The sequence below is a fragment of the Cotesia typhae genome, unplaced genomic scaffold (genome assembly GCF_013202065.1).
Source record: "Cotesia typhae breed Kobodo isofemale line unplaced genomic scaffold, CoteBio_Ctyphae contig_5, whole genome shotgun sequence".
Lineage (NCBI taxonomy): Eukaryota > Metazoa > Arthropoda > Insecta > Hymenoptera > Braconidae > Cotesia > Cotesia typhae.
The window spans coordinates 10,667,408-10,687,787 of NW_027423757.1; the positions used below are offsets into that span (position 1 = coordinate 10,667,408).

Sequence of the window (20,380 nt, forward strand, 5' to 3'; positions counted from 1 at the left end):
TGTTATTATACTTGAATTAAAATAATATTTTTTATACTTTGTAAGCGACCTCGTAATCACTTAGTCTTCTTCGAGAACTCGTCACGTAACCAATAGCCTAGCGACAGACTGAAGTTACATACATAAATCTATACAAACAAATAAAACATATCTATATTATTACATCAATACATAGATCATACATTTAAACAAATTTATCATAAGTCATAAGTGATGTCAAATGCGATGCTCTCTGATAGTTAATGGAATAAAATAGCCTAGGCTGGTATGGCATTGTCGGCGGGATGATATAATGTAGTCGTACCATTAAATTCGACTCATAACTTGATAACTAAACATAACGGACTTTAACGAACCGCGGCGTGCTCCGCTCGTATCGGTGCCTGCTGTTGCTTTCGACTTTGACAGTCACTACGACTAGAACTTCAGCCCGGTTCCAGACGTTCCAGTCAGCCAGAGGAAATGGGCGATTCGGGCCCAACATACCTGGGCTTGGACCTCAGCACTCAGCAGGTTTTGTTATTTATTTTACTCACCACTATCAGCTGTCCACTATTTAAATAAATACACTAAATATTAATATTACTTACTCTTTACTGTCTAAACTTTTAGATTAGATTTTTTTTTTCTGTCATTTTATTTTCTCTACTCTGGTAATTGTTGTTGATGCTATTGTTATTGTCGATGTAGACTGTTGTATTGGCAATTATTCTTGATTGATCATCATGACGCATTTTTATACTTGGACACTCTGTCAAGCTTGCTTTTTATTAACGCGCAAGTCTCTTAACATTTATTAACGATGAAAAGAGCATTACATATTGTCATTATTTTTTCTTCTTTCATACTTAAGTACCTTGTTGTTTACGGTTATTTTATTTTGGATAAAAAGTAACGACGCAATGGCATTGAAGTAGTTTTTTTTTTTTTTTCCTTCACAGTTTGGTTCATAAACCACGCACCTATCGCGTTGTACCTGTCTGCACACGTGGCGCTAAATTTAAAAAATAAATATCGCTTAATTTTATTATTATTCCTTTCTTGTTACAGCTGAAGGCTATCGTTGTGGATGATCAGCTGAAAGTACTTGACGAAGCTTATGTTCAGTTTGACAATGATTTACCGGAGTTCAGGTAAATAAATAAATATTCATTAAGTACTCCGTCATTATTTAATTAATTAATGACACGAATTGACAGGCTTAAAAATTTTTTTATAATTTTATATCAATTAAATTGTTATGAAAAAAATTTAATTAAAAAATTCATGACATTAAAGTCAATTAGTTAATAAACAAATTTGTTCCAAAAAATTGCATTTTTTAAAATGTCATTTTTTTTTGCCAAAATTTATTTTTTAAAAAAATTATTAAATATCTGCTAAATTAATTTTGATAAAAAATTCTACTTGTCAAAATTAAAAAAAATTATAAAAACATTTTTTTTTATTGTAATTGATTCTTTATAAAAATTAAAAACTTGAAATTTATCAGCTGAATTTAGAATCATATTAATTATTTTTATTGTTTCACAACTTACGACACAAATTTATGAAGTTAATAATTTACAGAACATACGGAGGAGTAATAAATAAAAAAGAATCGGCAAGTGTAGCAGTAGCGCCTTGTCTCATGTGGGTGAAGGCATTAGACATGCTCCTGGACAAACTTCGGGTTTGCGGTGTAGATTTCGCCAGGGTCCAAGGCATTTCCGGCTGTGCCCAGGTAAATTAACAGGAAAAAAAAGCAAACTAGTCTACCTGAATTTTTTTCCTATTCTCTTAACCTTCTCTCTTTTTTATCTTCATCTCATCTCACAAATTACGTCATCGTAAAAAGTTTTTTTACCTGTCGAAATAGCAACATGGGACGGTATACTGGAGCAAAGGGAGCCGCGAGTTGCTGAGGAATTTAAGCCCGGATAAATTTTTACATCAACAACTTTGTAATGCCTTTGCTACTAATTATTCACCGATTTGGATGGACTCGAGTACTTCTGCTGAGTGTGAAATCCTTGAACAAACCGTCGGTGGTCCACAAGTCAGTAAAAATAATTATTCAAACAATAACTTGGTGTTTTGTAAATTAATGTATGAGTTATTTTTAAGTTTTTCTTTTTCTTCTTTTTATTTAGAACTTGGCACAGATAACAGGATCGAAAGCTTACGAAAGATTCTCAGGCCCTCAAATAGCAAAAATTTGGCGAACTCGTCCAGATGCTTATGCTAATACAGAAGTATAATTAATTTTATTTTTTTTTTTTTGCGTGGATAAATATTTTCTAAATAAGTTATTAATATTCGTGTGATTGATTTATGACAGAGAATATCATTAATAAGTAGCTTTGTGGCGAGTCTCCTCGTCGGCAACTACGCACCGATTGATTATTCCGATGGCTCCGGTATGAATCTTCTTGACATTCGTACTAAAGATTGGAATGATCAGCTCTTAGAGGTATGTTTTATATATTCTTGACAAGATATAAGGAGACATTTACATGATTTAATAAATATCTTCATGACAATGTCATTAAACTGACAATTATTGCGACGACACAGGCTAGTGGACCAGATTTACGAGGCAAACTTGGCGAGACTGTGCCCTCGTATACAAATCTCGCTTCAATCTCAAGTTACTATGTCGAAAGGTTTGGCTTTTCCGATCAGTGTCGAGTGATTGCTTTTACTGGTGATAATCCTGCTTCTTTGATCGGTAATTAATATATTTATTATTTTTATAAAAAAATAATTGTTATTGTTTACAAGTGGAGTCTACCGTTTTAATTCTCATTTTTCTGAATGCAATTTCTATTTGATTTTTTTTTAAATAAAATAATTAAATAATTATTTTATTTAGTTTTTAAATAAAATTTTTTTTTAACATAAAAAAATGAACAATTAAAAAAAAAAAGTTGATTATCACAATTTTAAGAAATTAAAAAAAAAAAAAAAAATGTTTTTTTTTTTTTTATGTATTTTTCAAAAAGAAATATATCAAAAAAAGATAAAATAGAAATTTCATGCAAAAACATGAGAGCCAAAATTTTTTCCAACTTTTTTAGCAAAAAAGCTATTGAAATTTTTATTTTTTCCTTTCACGACATTTTTTATCATAAATGGGCCGTTAAAACAAGCAGAGTAAAAAAAAGAATTTGAAAATATTAATTTTTCACTTAGATTAAAAAATTATTAATTATTGATATATTTTTAGGAATGCGACTGGGCAAAGGCGATTTAGCTTGCAGTTTAGGTACCAGCGACACTTTATTTTTATGGCTAGATGATCCCAAAACACTGCCTGAAGGACAAGTTTTGTGTAATCCTCTAGATAAAGAAGCATATATGACAATGCTTTGGTAAATATTTATTTAATTTAACATAAGTATTTGAGAGTCAGAGATTAATTGATAACTTTAATTGAACAGCTTTAAAAATGGATCGTTTACACGTGAAAGAATACGAGATAGTGCTGCGGGTGGCTCGTGGCAAATATTCAACGAGCTTCTAGACAGCACACCGCGAGGTAATTTTGGAAACATCGCTCTGTACTTCGATGCTCCGGAAATAATTCCAGCGCTCGTTGGCGATCACAGGTTCAACAAAGCCGACGACAAAATATCGAGATACAGCTCCAAAGAAGTGGAAGTAAGAGCTCTTATTGAAGGGCAATTTATAGCCAAGAGAGCTTACGCTGAAGATTTTGGATTTGTTATTGGTTTGTATAAACGACAAGACAATCAAACAAGATATTCTAAAAATATATCTCAAGAAATATTTAAAATATGTGATCTGCACTATAGCTTCCAACAGCCGTATTATTGCTACTGGTGGTGCGTCAGCCAACAAAACTATGCTGCAGGTTCTTGCCGATGTATTTAATGCTCCAGTTTACACAACTGTATGTTGGCTATTTATTTATTTATTGTATAATAATTTTATAATAAATAATTTATTTTTAACTGCATTTATTGTCTAGGAAGTGGCCAATTCTGCAGTGCTAGGTGCAGCTTATCTAGCAAAATACGCTTTGCATAGAGATAAAAATAATTTTCAAGAAATTACTAAGTACATTCCTGAACCAAAACTTTTATGCACGCCGTACAGCGACGCTGAAAGTGTAAGTTATATTAATTGATGAGCTATTGATGACACTGATTAATATTATCGTCACTCATTTTATTTTACAAATTATAATTATTTACATGTTAATTTTTTTTTTGTAGATATATAAGCCAATGGTGGCGCGTTATCGAAGAATTGTTGCACAATTGTTGAAACAAAATGCCAGTAGCTGAATTTTTTATAGTTAGATAATGATAATTATTTTTTTTTTAATATTCACGTCATTCCAAGAACAAGTAGCCTTAATATAATTTATTTTCTAATAATATTTTATAAAAGGTCCTTTATCGATAAGTAAAATTAAAAAAATCAATATTACAACTAAAGACACACTATGAAGATACATTTTAAATTCGCTGATCAGCGAAAATAATTAAGTTAAAAATTAATTTATTTTACTTCTTTCTTCCTCCTCTCTCCTTCGGCAATAGATTGACAACGTTACCGCTGACCAGGTTGTAATAAGCGAGTGTATTGCTGTCCTTGAAGAACATACCCTGTAAAAAAAAATTATTTATTAAAATTAATTCCTAAAAAGTTTGGAAAATCCAAAAGTGCACGCCTCATAACGCTCATTCATTTTTTAAGAAAAAAGTAAATTGTGTAATTGATTAAAAAAAAAAAAAATAATAATAATAATCATTAAGTAAATTTATAACACAAAATTTTTTGACACAATGACGTAAAATTTTTTACTGTGAATATTTAGAGATCACAAAATTGCTTGACGCGCTATGAGGTGTGCAAAAATTTTTTACAAAGAAATAAAAAATAAAAAATTACCTCAAACTGTAATTTTTGTTTGCCAGGAGGCATACCAGTTTGTTCATGAATCCTAGCTTTAACAGTAGCAATAGTTTCATTAGGCTGCAAAGTAATTGTCAAAGTTTGTCCATGGAGTTTCCACTCGGTCTTTTCGGTCATTGAAGGCACAGCGATATTCAGTTGAACAGGTCCTTTGTTGCGTGCCAAGAATTGTTGTTCGTTGATAAGCGAGTCTTCCGTACGAAGTTTCTTAGTCGGTGGCTCTTCTTCTAAGGACATTTCACCCGGATGCTTCATAGTCATCGGAGCGGGCAGCGGCGGCTGCATAGTCGGAGGAGCTGGCATGAATGGAGAAATGGCCGGAGTCATGAGCGGTGGAGGTCTGATTGGAGGCATCGGAGCCATCATCATCATCGGCGGCTGAGGAAGCATTGGCGGCTGAGGCATACCCATAGTCGGTGGAATAGCGATTTGTGCAGGTGGTGGCGGAGGCTGAGCTTGTACCGGCATTGGTTTGGGTGCTGGTGGTTTCGGCGGAGCTTTCAGAGTAGCTTGTGGTTTAGCAGCAACTGCTGCCATGTGTGACAATTCATTTGCACGACTTACAACTGGCTTAGGTCCAATCTTTTCTTTCTCCTCATCCGGAAGTAATCCCTTGACTTTGTGGATCTGGTGAATTTGCTCTTCGAGAGTAATATTGGCTCGCGCAGCTCGAGTAGCAGCTTCGACACTCGATGTATGACCGTCCCAAGTGACTTTATCGTCTTTCTTTTTGTCTTCTTCGCCAATTTTCTTACCAATAGCTGTCTCTTCGTCTCCAACACCGAAAATATCAGTACGACGCTCGGCAAGTTGTTTCAAACTGGCTTCAATAGCAGTACCAGGAGCAAAGACAGTTTCTTGGGCGACTTTATCAATGTGCTTATCACGCTGCTCAACCCAGCGTGGATCTAACAGGCCAATTCTTACGTGCTCTTGAACCTTGTTAGGAGGAATACGTTCACCAGTAAGCGGCGAAATGAGATACTCATCACTAGAAGCTGGTTTAGCCGCTTTAATACTGTGTTGTTTTGGATCGTATCCTTTTCTAACGACCACGTTGCCTGGTGTGGGTGGCAATGGAGGTGGTTGCATAGAATCTCGGTTAGCTCGAGCATCGCGTGCCTTTTGTGAATCAAGCGACAACATTTCCATCGTACTAGTCTCGTCATCGCTCGAGTCTTCTTCCATATCTTGGACCTGGTTATTGTCCTTGGCTGTTCGTTCTTTGTCCATGTCACTGCGGTTCAGCATTTCATCATCACCGTCGCTCTCTATTTGCATTTCAACGTCTTCTCCTTCTTCAATACGCTCCTGCATTAGAACACGAGCACCGACCTCATCTGGAGTGGTTGGAGCCGGGAAATTACCAACTTCAAACTGCTGATAGTCAACAGTTTCAACTACCACGAAATCGTGCCAATCAATCTGTGCATATGCGACTCGTTCACGTTCCATCTCTTCTTCCTCTTTACGACGCTGAGCTTCTTGGTATTTTAACCACTCAGATCGGTACTTAACATCTTCCAGTATTTTCTCCATGTTAAAGGACTCATCTCTTAACCGGGGTAATAAATCCTTTGGTGGAATCAAAACTTTTGTATACTGTTCCAATAATTTTGTAAAGTACTGAAATAAAGAATGTTGGGGCCGTAAAAAGTCAAATTGAAAATTACGCTGTTCGCGATTCATCAAGTTTGTTAAAAATTGACGTCCATTTCTTGCAACGAATTGAGCTGTTAACTTGACAATGTCTCTGTAATAAAACAAAATATTTATAAATAGGTAATTATTCAATCAATAGAAAATTTATAATTTAAGGGAGATAGCCACTGTGAGGATCAAGAAAATAGATGATTTTCGGGAATTTTTTTAACTGGGATAATGAAGGAATTTGGGGATCGGATTTCTTTTGTTTTATAAAATATACATTGAAGATCATTCTCCTAAATTTTGATTAAAAAATATCATGTTGTTACAAAGTTATAAGCATTTTTGTGGAGCGTTTTTACTTAATTTCAAAGCTCAAAGTTGGAAATTATTTTTTACATTAGATTCACTCGAACCTCCTTAATAAAATAAAAAAAAAATTTTTTTCAATTTCACAGTAGCTATCCTCCTTAAAAATAAAAAAATTATTGAACTTACAAGTCAAGTGCTGAAATAGACGGCGGATCAGCAATAAATTCAAACTCAGGAGGTGGATCCTTTGGTACAAACGGTTGTTCCACAGACTTGAGAATCTCCTGCTGCTTCTGATGTGTACCAAGAGTAACACCCCTTGAAGCAGTACCACCAACAGGCTCCTGGGCCTTGCCTTCTTTGAACTCCTTAACTTTGAATTGATAATATGCATGATACGGGTCACCGAAGTTTAAAAAATTGAACTTAGCATTGCCCAATTCGTTCTGACGAATCCTGGATTCAAACTCCGGGCCGTTCCTCGCGACGAAGCTCGCAGTTTTGTCGACAATATCTAATCAGCTGTATAAGAAAAATATTGCTTACCTCTTTATTATTTAAATGTATATTTTAATTTTATAAACAAAAAAGGATACTTCTAACCTCCGGTGGAGGATAGATGATGCCGACAATTGGCTGTGATGATGGTGCCGAAGGTTCTTCTGCCTCTGGTGGCGGTAATTGGACCGCCACCGCATCTTGTCCAGGCATGATTTATATTATTTTTTTTTTTACAAATATATCACTGTAAAATTAATAATGAATCAACTGAAACGACCGAAAACGTCACGAGGGTTAGAATGGAGAGAACGCCTCGAAATAATCCAAAATGAAGCATTTATTTTCACTACTCACACTGTAGAATATATATAATCAAGTCATAAAGTTGCATACGTATGCATAAAAAAAAATTAATTATAGTACTGAAGTTAGCTGACAGCTGTCAATTTTTAAAATTTTTTAATTTTTACACTAAATTAATTAATGACATTAAATTTAGCTGACACTTGACAATTAAAAAAATTTTTTTGAATAAAAATTAATAAAAAAAATTATTAATATCAGTCAACTTCAGTGTCTTAATTAATTCGCTATTCCACCGCCAGTCGCATTAGTATACATTCTCACCACTAGGGGCAGCACATTTCTGTTTGTCGCTTGTTAAAAATTAATCATTGTCATTTATTTATCTGTAACCGCTCACAACGTGATCCGCACGTGGATTTATAAAAATAAATAATTACTCTCATATTAATTTAAATAAAAAAATCCTAAGAAGATGGGTCGCCGTAAGAAGGTAAATAATTTTTAAATAATTAATTAATTAAAAAAAAATTATCCATTGAATTTTTTTTTTACCTACAATTATTTACTTTTTAATTGCCGAATATTTAAGGTTAATTTAAATGTTTTTTATTAACAGGGAAAATGTGTGAGAAAAAATAAACAAATGGACAGCCAAGAACCTGATGACTTGGTTCGAGCGCCCCATTCATTTGTAATACATAAAGGAATTCCTGGTGACCATATCGTTGAGCTTACCAAGGATTTCCGTAGAGTTCTGGAGCCATTCACAGCTTCGTCGCTCAAGGAGCGCAAGAAAAATTCGATAAAAGATTTTGTGTCTGTTTCCAGTGTTCTTCATGTCACTCACATGTGTATATTCAGCAGAACGGAGCTAGGAATGTATATGAAGCTCTGCAGAATACCTAGAGGTCCAACGTTGACGTTTAAGATAATAAACTTTACACTAGCGAGGGATGTAATTTCTGCGATCAAAAAACAGATGGTCTTTGAAGAGGCTTTTAAAAATTTTCCTTTAGTTATTATGAATAATTTCAGTGGGGCTGCTGGTAAGGATGAAGATAATAAGGATTATGTTAAAGGCGATGATGAAGATGATGATGATAAGGCGCATGATGGACATATTAAATTGATGGCAACTACTTTTCAAAATATGTTTCCTAGTATTAATATAACGAAGGTGAGTTATTTTATTTATTATATATAGTAAAATAAATTTAATCAGTTTTTAATAATTAAATAAATATTTTTGATTTTTACAGATTAATTTAAGTACTGTAAGACGTTGTGTTTGTCTTAATTACAATCCCGCAGATAAATCAATCGATTTTCGTCATTATGCTATTAAAGTTGTGCCTGTTGGTCTATCGAGAGGTGTCAAAAAATTAGTACAAGCTAAAATACCTAATTTAGCAAAATGCCAAGACTATTCCGAGTTTTTGTCGAAGGGTACTCTGTCAGAAAGTGAAGCTGAAGATGATCTTGTAAGTCATGTGACGTTATCACAAGAATTATCATCGCGTGGTAATCACGCGAAAGGTAAAAGTGCAATTAGATTGTATGAGTTGGGACCAAGATTGACAATGCAGGTAAAATATTTATTTTATATATTAATTTAAATTAATATTTTATTGTATAATGTATTTACAAAGATTTTTTTTTTTATACATTAAAAAATATTTTCATAATTTTATTTTAATTTTAGTTAATTAAAGTTGAAGACGGCTTACTGGATGGTAAAGTAATGTTCCACGAACACATCCATAAAACAGAGGAAGAAATTCAAGCCATTGAAAAATTACGTGAGAAAAAGAAACGGTTGAAAGAAAAACGTAAGAGAATTCAAGAAGAAAATAAACGTAAAAAAGAAGAACAAAAACAGGAACATAAAGAAAAATCTTTGGAAGGAATGAAGAAGAAAAAGGAAACTGTGAAAAACGAGAGCGATATTTTGTTGCGTAAATTTGCGAAGGAGTCCTATCAAGAGACTAAACAAGAGGATGATGATGATGCGCAGTATTATCGCGATGAAGTTGGAGAGGAGCCAGACAAAGGTATGTTTATTTTTGGTAAAATAGTTAGAAATAAATTTATACTGTTATTTACAATATTGACTGGTTTATTTTTCTCTTTCAGATCTTTTCCAAAAAAATACTGCTGGAAAACGAAAAAGCTACACTCCGAATTACAAACCAAAAAATAAGAAAATGAAACAGAATAATAATGATGAAGCGAAATTTAAACGTAAAAAAGTTAAATTCAGTAAAGATGTAAAGAAATAAATTGTTTTGTCTAATGACAGTTTTATTATTAATAATAATAATAATTCAAATTAAGGACATTAAAAAAAAAAAAAAATAAATAACAGGAATAATTATTTTTAATTATAAAATCAAGTTTTCTTTATTTTTTATTAAATTACTTTTATATTAAGTAGCATTTTTATAAAAATATTAAAATAAAAAAATTGTATTAAAAAATATCTTTAAATGTTTAAGTTTCTTAATATTAATTGTAAATGGTTATTTTTCTCTTTAATTAATCTTTAAATTTTTTTTTATGTGCACACAAATTGCTTAGACTATTTATGTATGCGTTAGATATTCAATTATAAAAATCAAGAATATATTATATACATATAAAAACCACTTATGATTAAATATTCTCTATATTAAATAATTTTAATCATAAATTTTGTCGAAAAAAATTTATTCGTACCAGAATCGGTGAGGCGTTAATTGCGACGTTCCCAACACGTTGACATGAATATTTTCTTTACTTGCGCTGCTTTAAAAATAAAAAGATCAAAAGTAGTTATAATTTGAATTCATCAAAGTGCAAATTAATTGCAAAATTCACTTAAATGCCAGTCATACAAATAAAAATTAATACTACAACAAGCAATTGATAAATTAAGCAGAATTACAAAAAAAATAGAAGATTTTAATAAATATACAGAATACAAAAAGTGTTTATATAATACTTGTTAATTTTCACATTAAATTCATTAGTATAAATAATTCGTCTTCTTAACGAAGGAAAAAATAAATATAAATAATTTCTTGAGAATTAGTCAGTGATTTTTAGGGAATGTGTAAAGCGTCATGCATTTATAATACATTATTTTTTTAATCTCTCACTTTTTTGTTTTTGGAATTTCTTCTTGATTCTCTAATTGTTTAATGTAGTTCTTCTGTTCGTATATCTTGGTATGACTCTTTTTGAGCAATTCTTGAAGCTTTATTTTTTCACTCTGTAGTTTAGCGATTGTTTTTGCTTCAAGTGAGGACTCCTGTAAAATAAAAAAAAAAAAAAATATATAAATAAATTAATTAATCAATTATTAACTTATTTTAATTTAATTTAATAAATTAAATTAAAATAAGTATAAAAAAAAATTATCAATAAAATGATAAAAAAATATAAAATTAATAATTACCGGAATAACTCCATATTTGACAATATTCATCCTCATTTTGTCATTTTTCTTATCAGCCACTTCAGCATCAGTCTGAACTCCCAAATCACGATGATTAGATTTTATCCTGGTACATTTTTCACATTCAGCTCGTTGTTGACTTCTCAACTTATCTCTCAAAGCATCATTCTGCTGTTTATATGCCTTAAGAATTTCAGTATATTCATCACATTTTTTCTGATGTGGAAAGAAGCCCGCCTCAATTTGCATCTCAAGGGACGTTATTTTAGCATTTCTCATCACTAACTGAGCATCGAGTTCCTTAATTTGTTGACGAAGAATATCACAATCATTAATCTGATCATCAGCCAGTCCCAAGGGGCGATTCTGATTGTACAATTCGCTTCTCCTCCGCTGCCGAGTGGTATTTACTAAAGTAGGACTCGCGGTTCTTGAAATATTGCAATTACCATCACATCTGTTGTTCAACTTAGCTTTAAGCTCCGCGTTTTCTTGTTTCAAACCTTCCACAGTTCTCTTAAGCATCTCCAACTCACTATTAAGCCTCAACTCAGCTTCTCTTTGAGGATTACTATCTTTCAGCTGATAAATTTTGTCTTGCAACACCGTATTTTCACAATCCAGCTCGTTAATTTTATTAAGCATATCATCCATCTCTTCGTCCAATTCCTTATTTTTCCTCATCACCTCTTCATTTTTCTTCATCAACTCACCCATTTTTTTCTCGTACTGCGACACAGTCGAGCGTTTTTCTTCAAGCTCCAAAGCCACAAGATTTTTTTCCATAATCAAAGCGTCATACTTACTCCTTAATTCTAAAATTTCCGAGCTATTAATTTTCGACTTATAATTACTCAGAGTAACTTGTAAAAGATTCATCTCCTGGCAAGTAAGCTCGTACCGTCCTTTCAACTCGACAAACTCAGTCATCAGCTGAGACTTACTGCTTTGTAAATCCTTAATGCGATTACACGCTCCTTCAAGATCATTAGACAGCTTTCGATTTTCATCTTTCATGGCCTCAATTTCCCTATCAACAGTAACTTTACTGGTACTGTTCCTAACTTTCTTGACAAGTCGTTCATTCTGCTGCTCAAGCTCTTCACACTTCTCCTTCAACTGATCCAACGCCACTTGATTAGCAGTGCACCTATTAGTGACTTCAGCCAACTGCTTGATCAACCCAGCAGCCCTTATCTGCTCAGCATCCAACTGATCCTTCAACAAAGCGACCTGTTGACTATTTTGCCCCCTCAAAATATCAACCTCGCTCTTGTACTGCTCAAGACGTACTTGTCGCTCTGCAGCTTGCTGCTTCAGCAATTCATACTCCGGAATAATAGTCTCCAACTGAGTTTTGTACTCAGAAGATTTATCACACTTCATTTTCAGCAGCTCGGTTATTTCTTCCATTTTTCTGCCCTTGCTCTGATTGTCTTCTTTAATATGATCGTACAGCTCCGTCAGATTAGCAAGCTCTGTTTGAAGTCGCTGGATAGTTGAGTTAGCTTTGTTCAACTCTAAAGTCTTAATATCAATAATATTCTTCCACTGCTGATCATTCAGCTCCAATCCTTCCAAATTCTTGGCAAGATCTGAATTTTGGGTTCTGCAACACTCGAGCATATTCTCAAGTTCCTTCAGTCTATCATTGTACTTCTGCTCCACTTCTTTCAATTTCATTTTGTGCTCAGCGTCACGACCCTCCAGGGCTTCTTGAATTAATTTCTCGCGTTCTTGAGGAGAGCTACTAACACCAGTCTGCGCAATTCTGTCATAATCTTGCTGAAGAGTATTGAAATCCGTCTCCATTACCGTCATCTTTTCATTCAGTAGCTGCTTTTCATGCTCACTGTCCATCAGTGAGCTCTCCAACTGGGAAATCTGCTTCTGCAATAAACTGATCTTGTTCTCATGCTTAGTTAAGTCGCTTTGCAGCCTCTCGTTATCAGCTTCCAACTCCTTTGCCCATTTACTAACGCGTTTTTCAGCGTCAATCAATTCTTTTTTCTCCTCTTCCAATTTATTCTTCTCTTGAGCGCTACGGCGGTTTATCAAATGCACAATTTCTTTTTCTTTCGACAACAATGCCTCTAAAAATATCAAGAAAACTTCGCTCACTGTTTTACTCTCAAGACTCGTTAGGTCATTAGAAGATTTAAGAGTTAAAATTTCTTTAATCATTCTCGACTTTAAAATTTCTAATTCTTCAGCGACTTTATTGTTATGATCTCCACTAAAGCTCTCATCACAAACTTCCATTCTATTATCAATGATATCCAAATCCTTCTTCAATTGTTGCAATGTCGCGAGTTTATCAGCAAGTTCAACATTTTCTCTGGCGTAGTGATCAACTTTTTCCCTTAAATCTTTGACAGAAATTTCCAACGACTCAACTTTCTGTTTGTATTCATCAATGATAGCCGTCAAAGAAACAACTTGCTCGCGTTCAGGTGGAGGCGTAGATTTAATAAGATCCAGCTCTTCCTTCAACAAGTCTTTAGAGTCTTCAGATGTTCTCAACAAACATCTCAATTTTTCTATCTCAATTTCAAAACTATCCATATCTTGTTTATATTTATCCAATTCTATTTTCAACGGTGATTTTTCCGCATCTGCAGCTTTGAGTGCTTCTACTTGAGCTTGCAAGCTAACTTTTTCACCTTCAACTTCTGCCAACAAGGACCTTAATTCATGACAAGTCTCCTCATAGTCTTCTTTGGCTTTTTTAAGATCAACAATTTGACTTTCCAGGCCTTTAGTAACCTCATGAAGATCTTTGTTGTCAATTCCAGCTTGCTCCAATTTCTGAGTCAAACTTTCAACTTGTTTTTCGAGTTCATTGATCCGGCGTTGAGCTTCCATGGCAGAGTTTTCAGTCTCAGCCAATTTTTCTTCAAGCATTTCTTTAACTGCTTTCAAAGACTCGACTTCTTTTTTCGTACTAGTCTTGACATTTATAAATTTATTTAATTTCTCGTCAATGCTGCAAATTCTCTCGTTGGCTTGTTGAAGATCGTCTTTGTAAGCTTGCAAATCCTTTTCAATTTTTTCAAATTTCGCGTCGCGTTTGTTTGATCTTGGAGATACGACTACTTCAGTACCATTAACAAATGGTCTTAGCTCGTCAGTATCACTGCACTTTTCCTCGTACAACGAAGACAATTTCTGGTAATCCCCGCGGATACTTTCCAACTCCGAAGATATTTTTTGAATTTCCTCCTCGGCGTACGAAACACTAACATCTTCAAAGATACTCTCGTTCATAGTTGCATTGCACACACTGGTATTGATATCAACATCCTCTTTAGCTTTGTTTGTCAATATTTCAACCACAGCGCGCTCTTTCTTGAATTTCTCTTTCAAGTCACGGGTTCGTTGGCTCATTGTTATGATCTCACGTTTCATAGTACGACGCTGTTCGTTGAGTTCCACTAAATGAGCACAGTTTTTGCAAGAGGTCAATTTAATATTAGCCAACTTTTTATTCAAAATTTTCAATTCATCATTTTGATTCTTTAGATCACGAATTTTTTCAAGCAAAGTCTCGTTCTCGTCATACTGATCCAAAATGTCATGAATAGACCTGTCTAACGACGGACTCGGCGAAGTACTTCTTTTTTCGCTCCTAATTGGAGATATCGCTGACAAAAGTTCTTTAGAATTTTCAAGATCAGTGAGATTTAATTTTTCAGCATTTGGATTGGTCGCTAATTCGGCATACGCTTCTTTCAAAACCGAATTTTCGTCAAACAAAGCCGAGTGTTTATTCGCTAAATCAATATTTTCTTTCTGAAGGATTTCGTTCTTCTGAATGTAATAATTAAATTGGTCACGATATTTACAGTCATGGTCGAACTCCAGGGCTTTCATCTCCTGAATTTTATTCAACTCGTCTATCCTATCAGTCAAATCATTAGTCAACTCCATGTTTTCAGTTATCAACTCTTTTATTTTCGCTTCATTACTTTTCAATATTTTTTCCAGAGATTTTTTGTCACTAACCAGCGTTTGAATTTCTGTCTCTAGATCATTTATCATCTGTTTATATTTTATTTCCATATCACTAAGCGCGTTGTTTGATGCTTCTAATTTTGTACTAGTCTCCTCATTTTCCGTAGTGAGTGCATGAACTGTTTCCTTCAAACTCTCCATTCCTGATTTAAAGTCCATCATATCACGATTAATAGCATCAATTTCACCAATTTTAGCTTGTAAATTATTTTTCAACTTCTCATTTTCGTCAACTAAAGTATTTTTAATTTTTAATAATTTACGAACTATATTTTCACACTCTTTGGTATTCTTTTTACTTAAATTGTTTATCAGCTCAAAGTCAGTGGTATTTAAATTACCCTGAGAGTCCTCATAGTCTGATTTACTTTGCTCAAAAGCTGTTGTATTGATAGAACTACTAAGATTTGAATAATTTTGTAAGAAATTAGAATCCGTCATATCACTCTGCATACTAGATCCATTCATACTGTCGAAATAACTACCATTGGCAAAGATACTGCTTGTCTCTACTTCATTTTGAGCTGAATTCTTGTTAATTTTGACCGGAGTTTCATCTTCAAGGGGTTTTGGTTCTTTGAATGGTTTTACTGCTGAAATTTTACAAGTATTTTTGGAATCATTAAGCGTCGTTTCATGATCAGCAGTCCAAGTTTTTTCCAAAGGACTTACTACAGATGAATCTGGAGAATGTCTCAACACATCATGATCTTCTTCAGACGCATTTACAATTTCAATCTTCAAAGATGAATTTATTTTGTCAGCCTGTTGTTTCAAATTTTCATTTTCAACTTGTACGTCCTTGTACAAATTCTGCAGATTCGTAATATAATCTTTAAGATTTTTAATTTCACTCTCATAGTCATGAAGTTGTTTCTCCTCGAGCTCAAGTACTTTTTCATTGAGTTTTTTGCGAAGATCAGTAGTTATTTTTTCCAACTCTTCATTTTGTGATGTCATGAATGCCAACTGATTCTTTGTTTTTGTCAATTCTTGCAATTCTTGGTCCCTCTCTTTCAACAAAAGCTGCAAAGCATTCTTCTCACCTTCATTGAGAGTTTTTTCACTCTGCATAGTAGACAATTGCTCTCTCAGTTTGTCATTTGTCGCTTGAAGCTCGCTGATTTTATCTGTATGAGACTCAATAGATAGTTTCAACTCATTGGACTTGTCTTCTAAAAGTTTTTCCTGCTTTAGAAGCTCATTCCTCTGGTTCTCAAGAAGTGATTCAAGCTCGGCTATCCGATTCTTTTGTTCTTCCACTAAAGCATCCAATAAGTTCGGCTCTTCATCTCCAGGCATTTCAATTGCTGACTTGAAAGAATTATCCAGAACATTACCCAGACTCTCTTGTGAATCTTGACTAGCCAATACTAATTTAAATTCTTCTTCTACATCCTGAATCAAGTCATTAGATGCAAATGCTTCTTTTCCTATAGCATCTAACTGTTCGACACGAGTCTTGAGCGATAAAATCTCAGCGGCTTTTTTCTCGACTTCAACTTGTAAATCATCGACAGATTTTTTCATTTTGTCAATTTCCAGTTCATTGCTTTCAATTTGTTTTATTTTCTCAGCTAACTCAGCATTTTTGATGAACAACTCATCATACTCTGCTGCTTTGCTAACAATAATTTCCTCCAGCTCAGCAATTCGTTTCTCAAAATCAGTCACCAATAATTCGTGTTCACTACTCGAAACTGCTTTAGCCTCAGACAACTGTGTCAGCTGAATAGACAATTCTTCCAATTGGTCTGCCAAGTGATGTTTCTCTTCAGCCGATCGTTGCAATTGATTTTCCAGTTCTGTTAATTTATTAATAAACTCTTCATTATTAGAAGATGTGACTGGTGAAGGCTGGCTTTCAAGTTTTGCAGTTAATTCATTGACGAGCGATTGTAAGTGAACAACGTCAATTAATTTTTGTTTTTCACTGGGATCGATGAAGTCTTTCCAAGCAAGATTAAGTGAATATTCCAGTTCTTTTTCACGCTTCTTGTGCTTTGCTGTCAAAAGTTCTAGTTCATACGCATTTGAATTAGCTTCGTCTTCTAAAATTTTTATTCTTTTCAAAGCTTCATTCATTTTATTTTTGTACTCATTTTTCTCAGCCTCAATTGATGGAAAATAATCACGGAGTGCTTCTAGCGATTTTTTCTCTTCGTTAAGTTTCTCACACTCCCTTTGAACTTGACTGTGATTCTCGGCAAGAATTGCATGCTCACTCTGCAACTCTGCGTAATTTTTTCTTAAATCTATGCACACTTGTTCGGTATCCTGTAGACTTTTTTTATAATACTCCAACTCACGTTCATAATTCGCTTGCTAAAAAAAAAAAAGAAAAAAAAAATTTTTTTTATCACCACAATGACTCATTGAATTTTAAAGAATTTTAATAATAGTAATTTTATTATTTACAGTCATTGCAGAAAGACCGTCCTCTTGATATAACTGTTTCTCGAGAGTAGAAAATTCACGGAGCTCAGAGTACTCTGTCTTCAATACCTCCAACCGCTTACGTAGCTCAACTTTTGGCGTTGAAGGTGACCTGTAAATTAATAAAATGAAAATTACAATTAAAAATTAAGTCAGTTAAAAATAATGAATCTTTAAAAAGCCAGTCGAGTGTAAAAAAAATTGTGAGGCCTTATCTTATCAGCGTAGTATAAAAAAACAATTATAATTATCTTTTAAAAATAATTTTATTGTTCAACAATAAATTCATGTAATATATTACCTGTTACATGGATATTTTGTTGGAGATGCTTCAGGAGTTTTATCCTCGTCCTCAGAAACGTGGTCGCGAACAGTAACTGTAGGCATTATTTCTCCATCATCGCTCACAGTTGAGAATCTATTTTTTTCATTTTGATCTTTTATAAGTTGGAGCTCAAAATCAGGGTAAATTGTGTGAAATGCTGTAATAAATAAATTAATTAATTATTAAATTATAAAATTCTAAACTTGTTTGTTTAAATTGATTTAAATATGTTTTCGTATTGTTATTTAAAATTAAAATTAATCTTAGTTAAATATTTACATTGGTTATTCAAATCAATAAGATCAACATCATGATCATTAATTCGGAGCTTCACTGGTGAAGAATTAGCAGAAAATTCCGTGATAGTCGGAAGCCCGAAATCAAGACTTTTATTCATAAAATTCTTAACCGGATTTCCTGGAGCCCAGGTTCGTCTTCGCCTTGCTTTAACTTTCTCATCTTCGCTAATAGGCTTGCTAACAATAGCTTTGCTGAGTAGCTCGATACGCTGGAGTAACATGTACTTTTCATTCTCAGCAAGCTTGGTCTGAGCCGACTCCAGAGCAGCTTCAAGCTGGGCTTGATGTTTCATCATTCGTTTCAAAAGTGCTTTCTCCGAAACAGTTTCATTAATCTGTGGCTTGTTTTTAATGCCTTTAGCCCTTACAGCAAAGTCCAGCGTACACTGAGTTTCATCAATAGCAGCTGGAGTAACAGCACAGATGATTGTCGTAAGAGCGTTTCCTCCCAACGAAGGCTGTAAAATCCTCGTCAGTTTGCTGTCCCGGTAGTTGATGAAACAGGTACCTGGCTCACTCAGCTGTTTGATCACCAAAGCCAGCGCCGAGAGAGACAAATTGATGTGTTTGCCTTCGTTGAAGCGCTCACCAGTAGCACCAGTTTGCCGAGCTCTCTCAGAACCCGCCAGATCAATCAAATTTAATTGAGCTTCCGTGGTGGCGCCGTCCGGATCATCAACTCTGCAACTCTCGATGGTAAAACGAAAAATTGTGTGACTTCTACTACTCCGTTCATTCATATTTGTCTCGCCGATTCGACGTAACTTCTCGCCCTTCCTCATAGCGTGAAGCACGCAGTCTGGAGAATTTATAACTTCCTCTTTACAGTCGACATTTATTCGGCCTTGATAGTCCTCTTTTACTTTCAAATCTTGGTTATTTTTATCCAGCAAATCATTTACTTTTTCGTTGTAAATTTCGATGTAAGAAACACGCAGCAAATATTTCCGAGTTGAATCATTAAGAATATAATTAAATATATAATTAACTGTGAGGGGTATCACACCAGGTTGTTCTTTATTCCCCATCATGGTGTAGGTTTTTCCTGACCCGGTTTGCCCGTAAGCAAATATCGTCCCATTGAATCCATTCATCGCCGCTTCGACGATTGGCTTTACCGTTTGGTCGAACACATCTTGATTGTTCGCTTCCGTTCCGAAAATATAATCTGAAAATATAAAATAAAATGTCATTAAAATTAGCCGACGTTCTAAATTTTTTAATAATTAAATTATAACAAAAAAATATTTTTAAAAAATTGCACTAGCAGTTTTTTAAGTTCTTTACACGCGCAAATTTTTTTTTTTTATATTTTTTTGTAACAATTTTTCCAATAAAAAAAATTCTAAATTTTTTAAATGTCGGCTAACTTTAATTTCATAAAATAAATTACCGACATTGACCTTTAAAGTAAAAAAACACCATTCTATCCATCTCTGTCTACCGGAAAATATTTTTAAGGTTATGCTATTTATTCCATGTAAAAATAAAAACAAAAAATTACCGAAATGAAATCTGGCTTCAGCCCGTTTTTTGGACTCCGGGTCTATCTGCTGGATACAATTATTTTCCGTGATCCAGTGTTCTGCCAGCCGATCATCCTTTTCTCGTTTGATCAATGGCCGGACTTTTATTGCTACTTTTATATTATCCGACATTTTAACCTCACTATTTATCAACTAACCACGTTGATTAATTTCACAATACACAAAACATATAAAATATTAAATAAATGCACACACAAAAATATAAATATGTATGTTTTAATTTATTTTCAACCGACTGTGATCATGGTGTTAATTTTTTGTCTTATGATGGATCAACAGCCCGCTGACAAATGACGCCGATTGTGAATTTACGGTTATAAAATTTTTGAATTTCACGTTTAAATTAAAATAATCTAATTGGCTGAAAAGTGATAACACACACATGTAGTTCGTATTTCTGACGCAAGGTGGCAGCACTGTTCTCAGAAAAACGTTAATTTTAATTCTAAATGTTTTTATACGCGAGTGATGAGAAAATAACATAAATTATTTGTGTAAGTTAGAAAAAAAATATTAAATTTGGTTGCTAGAATTTTTTATTATAATTTTTTCCTTTTTCCTAGCAGTAAAGAATTTATTTTTGAGTGAAGACTAAAATTTTTAATGACATTAAGGGTTTTAGCAGTCACTT

General features: G+C 33.7%; 4 protein-coding genes across 5 annotated transcripts; 2 read left to right on the forward strand and 2 right to left on the reverse strand.

Moving 5' to 3' along the window:
• Nucleotides 1–305: 305 nt before the first annotated feature.
• LOC141531382 (xylulose kinase) lies at nucleotides 306–4,445 on the forward strand. The gene is made up of 12 exons (XM_074249183.1): nucleotides 306–513; nucleotides 1,051–1,133; nucleotides 1,570–1,723; nucleotides 1,859–2,038; nucleotides 2,133–2,234; nucleotides 2,321–2,452; nucleotides 2,557–2,710; nucleotides 3,209–3,353; nucleotides 3,423–3,712; nucleotides 3,798–3,895; nucleotides 3,974–4,114; nucleotides 4,221–4,445. Exons 1-12 carry the CDS (start codon nucleotides 463–465, stop codon nucleotides 4,290–4,292), a joined length of 1,602 nt encoding a protein of 533 aa, XP_074105284.1. The 5' UTR covers nucleotides 306–462; the 3' UTR covers nucleotides 4,293–4,445.
• Sf3a1 (splicing factor 3A subunit 1) lies at nucleotides 4,153–7,733 on the reverse strand. The gene is made up of 4 exons (XM_074249175.1): nucleotides 7,482–7,733; nucleotides 7,072–7,399; nucleotides 4,903–6,679; nucleotides 4,153–4,616 (listed from the first exon to the last, which is right to left on the reverse strand). Exons 1-4 carry the CDS (start codon nucleotides 7,594–7,596, stop codon nucleotides 4,515–4,517), a joined length of 2,322 nt encoding a protein of 773 aa, XP_074105276.1. The 5' UTR covers nucleotides 7,597–7,733; the 3' UTR covers nucleotides 4,153–4,514.
• A 323-nt stretch (nucleotides 7,734–8,056) lies between these two features.
• On the forward strand, nucleotides 8,057–10,171 carry Ppan (Brix domain-containing protein peter pan). The gene is made up of 5 exons (XM_074249184.1): nucleotides 8,057–8,182; nucleotides 8,309–8,869; nucleotides 8,952–9,278; nucleotides 9,395–9,743; nucleotides 9,826–10,171. Exons 1-5 carry the CDS (start codon nucleotides 8,165–8,167, stop codon nucleotides 9,969–9,971), a joined length of 1,401 nt encoding a protein of 466 aa, XP_074105285.1. The 5' UTR covers nucleotides 8,057–8,164; the 3' UTR covers nucleotides 9,972–10,171.
• A 9-nt stretch (nucleotides 10,172–10,180) lies between these two features.
• Nucleotides 10,181–20,038, reverse strand: LOC141531374 (uncharacterized). 2 transcript variants are annotated; one of them, XM_074249171.1, is made up of 7 exons: nucleotides 19,707–20,038; nucleotides 18,183–19,370; nucleotides 17,880–18,060; nucleotides 17,561–17,690; nucleotides 11,129–17,467; nucleotides 10,830–10,981; nucleotides 10,181–10,473 (listed from the first exon to the last, which is right to left on the reverse strand). In XM_074249171.1, the coding sequence occupies exons 1-7, from the start codon at nucleotides 19,858–19,860 to the stop codon at nucleotides 10,398–10,400; spliced, it is 8,220 nt and encodes a 2,739-aa protein (XP_074105272.1). In that variant the 5' UTR covers nucleotides 19,861–20,038; the 3' UTR covers nucleotides 10,181–10,397. The 2 variants fall into 2 exon arrangements, with proteins under 2 accessions (XP_074105272.1, XP_074105271.1); XM_074249170.1 differs by having other exon boundaries at nucleotides 10,182–10,476.
• Between the last annotated feature and the right edge of the window lie 342 nt (nucleotides 20,039–20,380).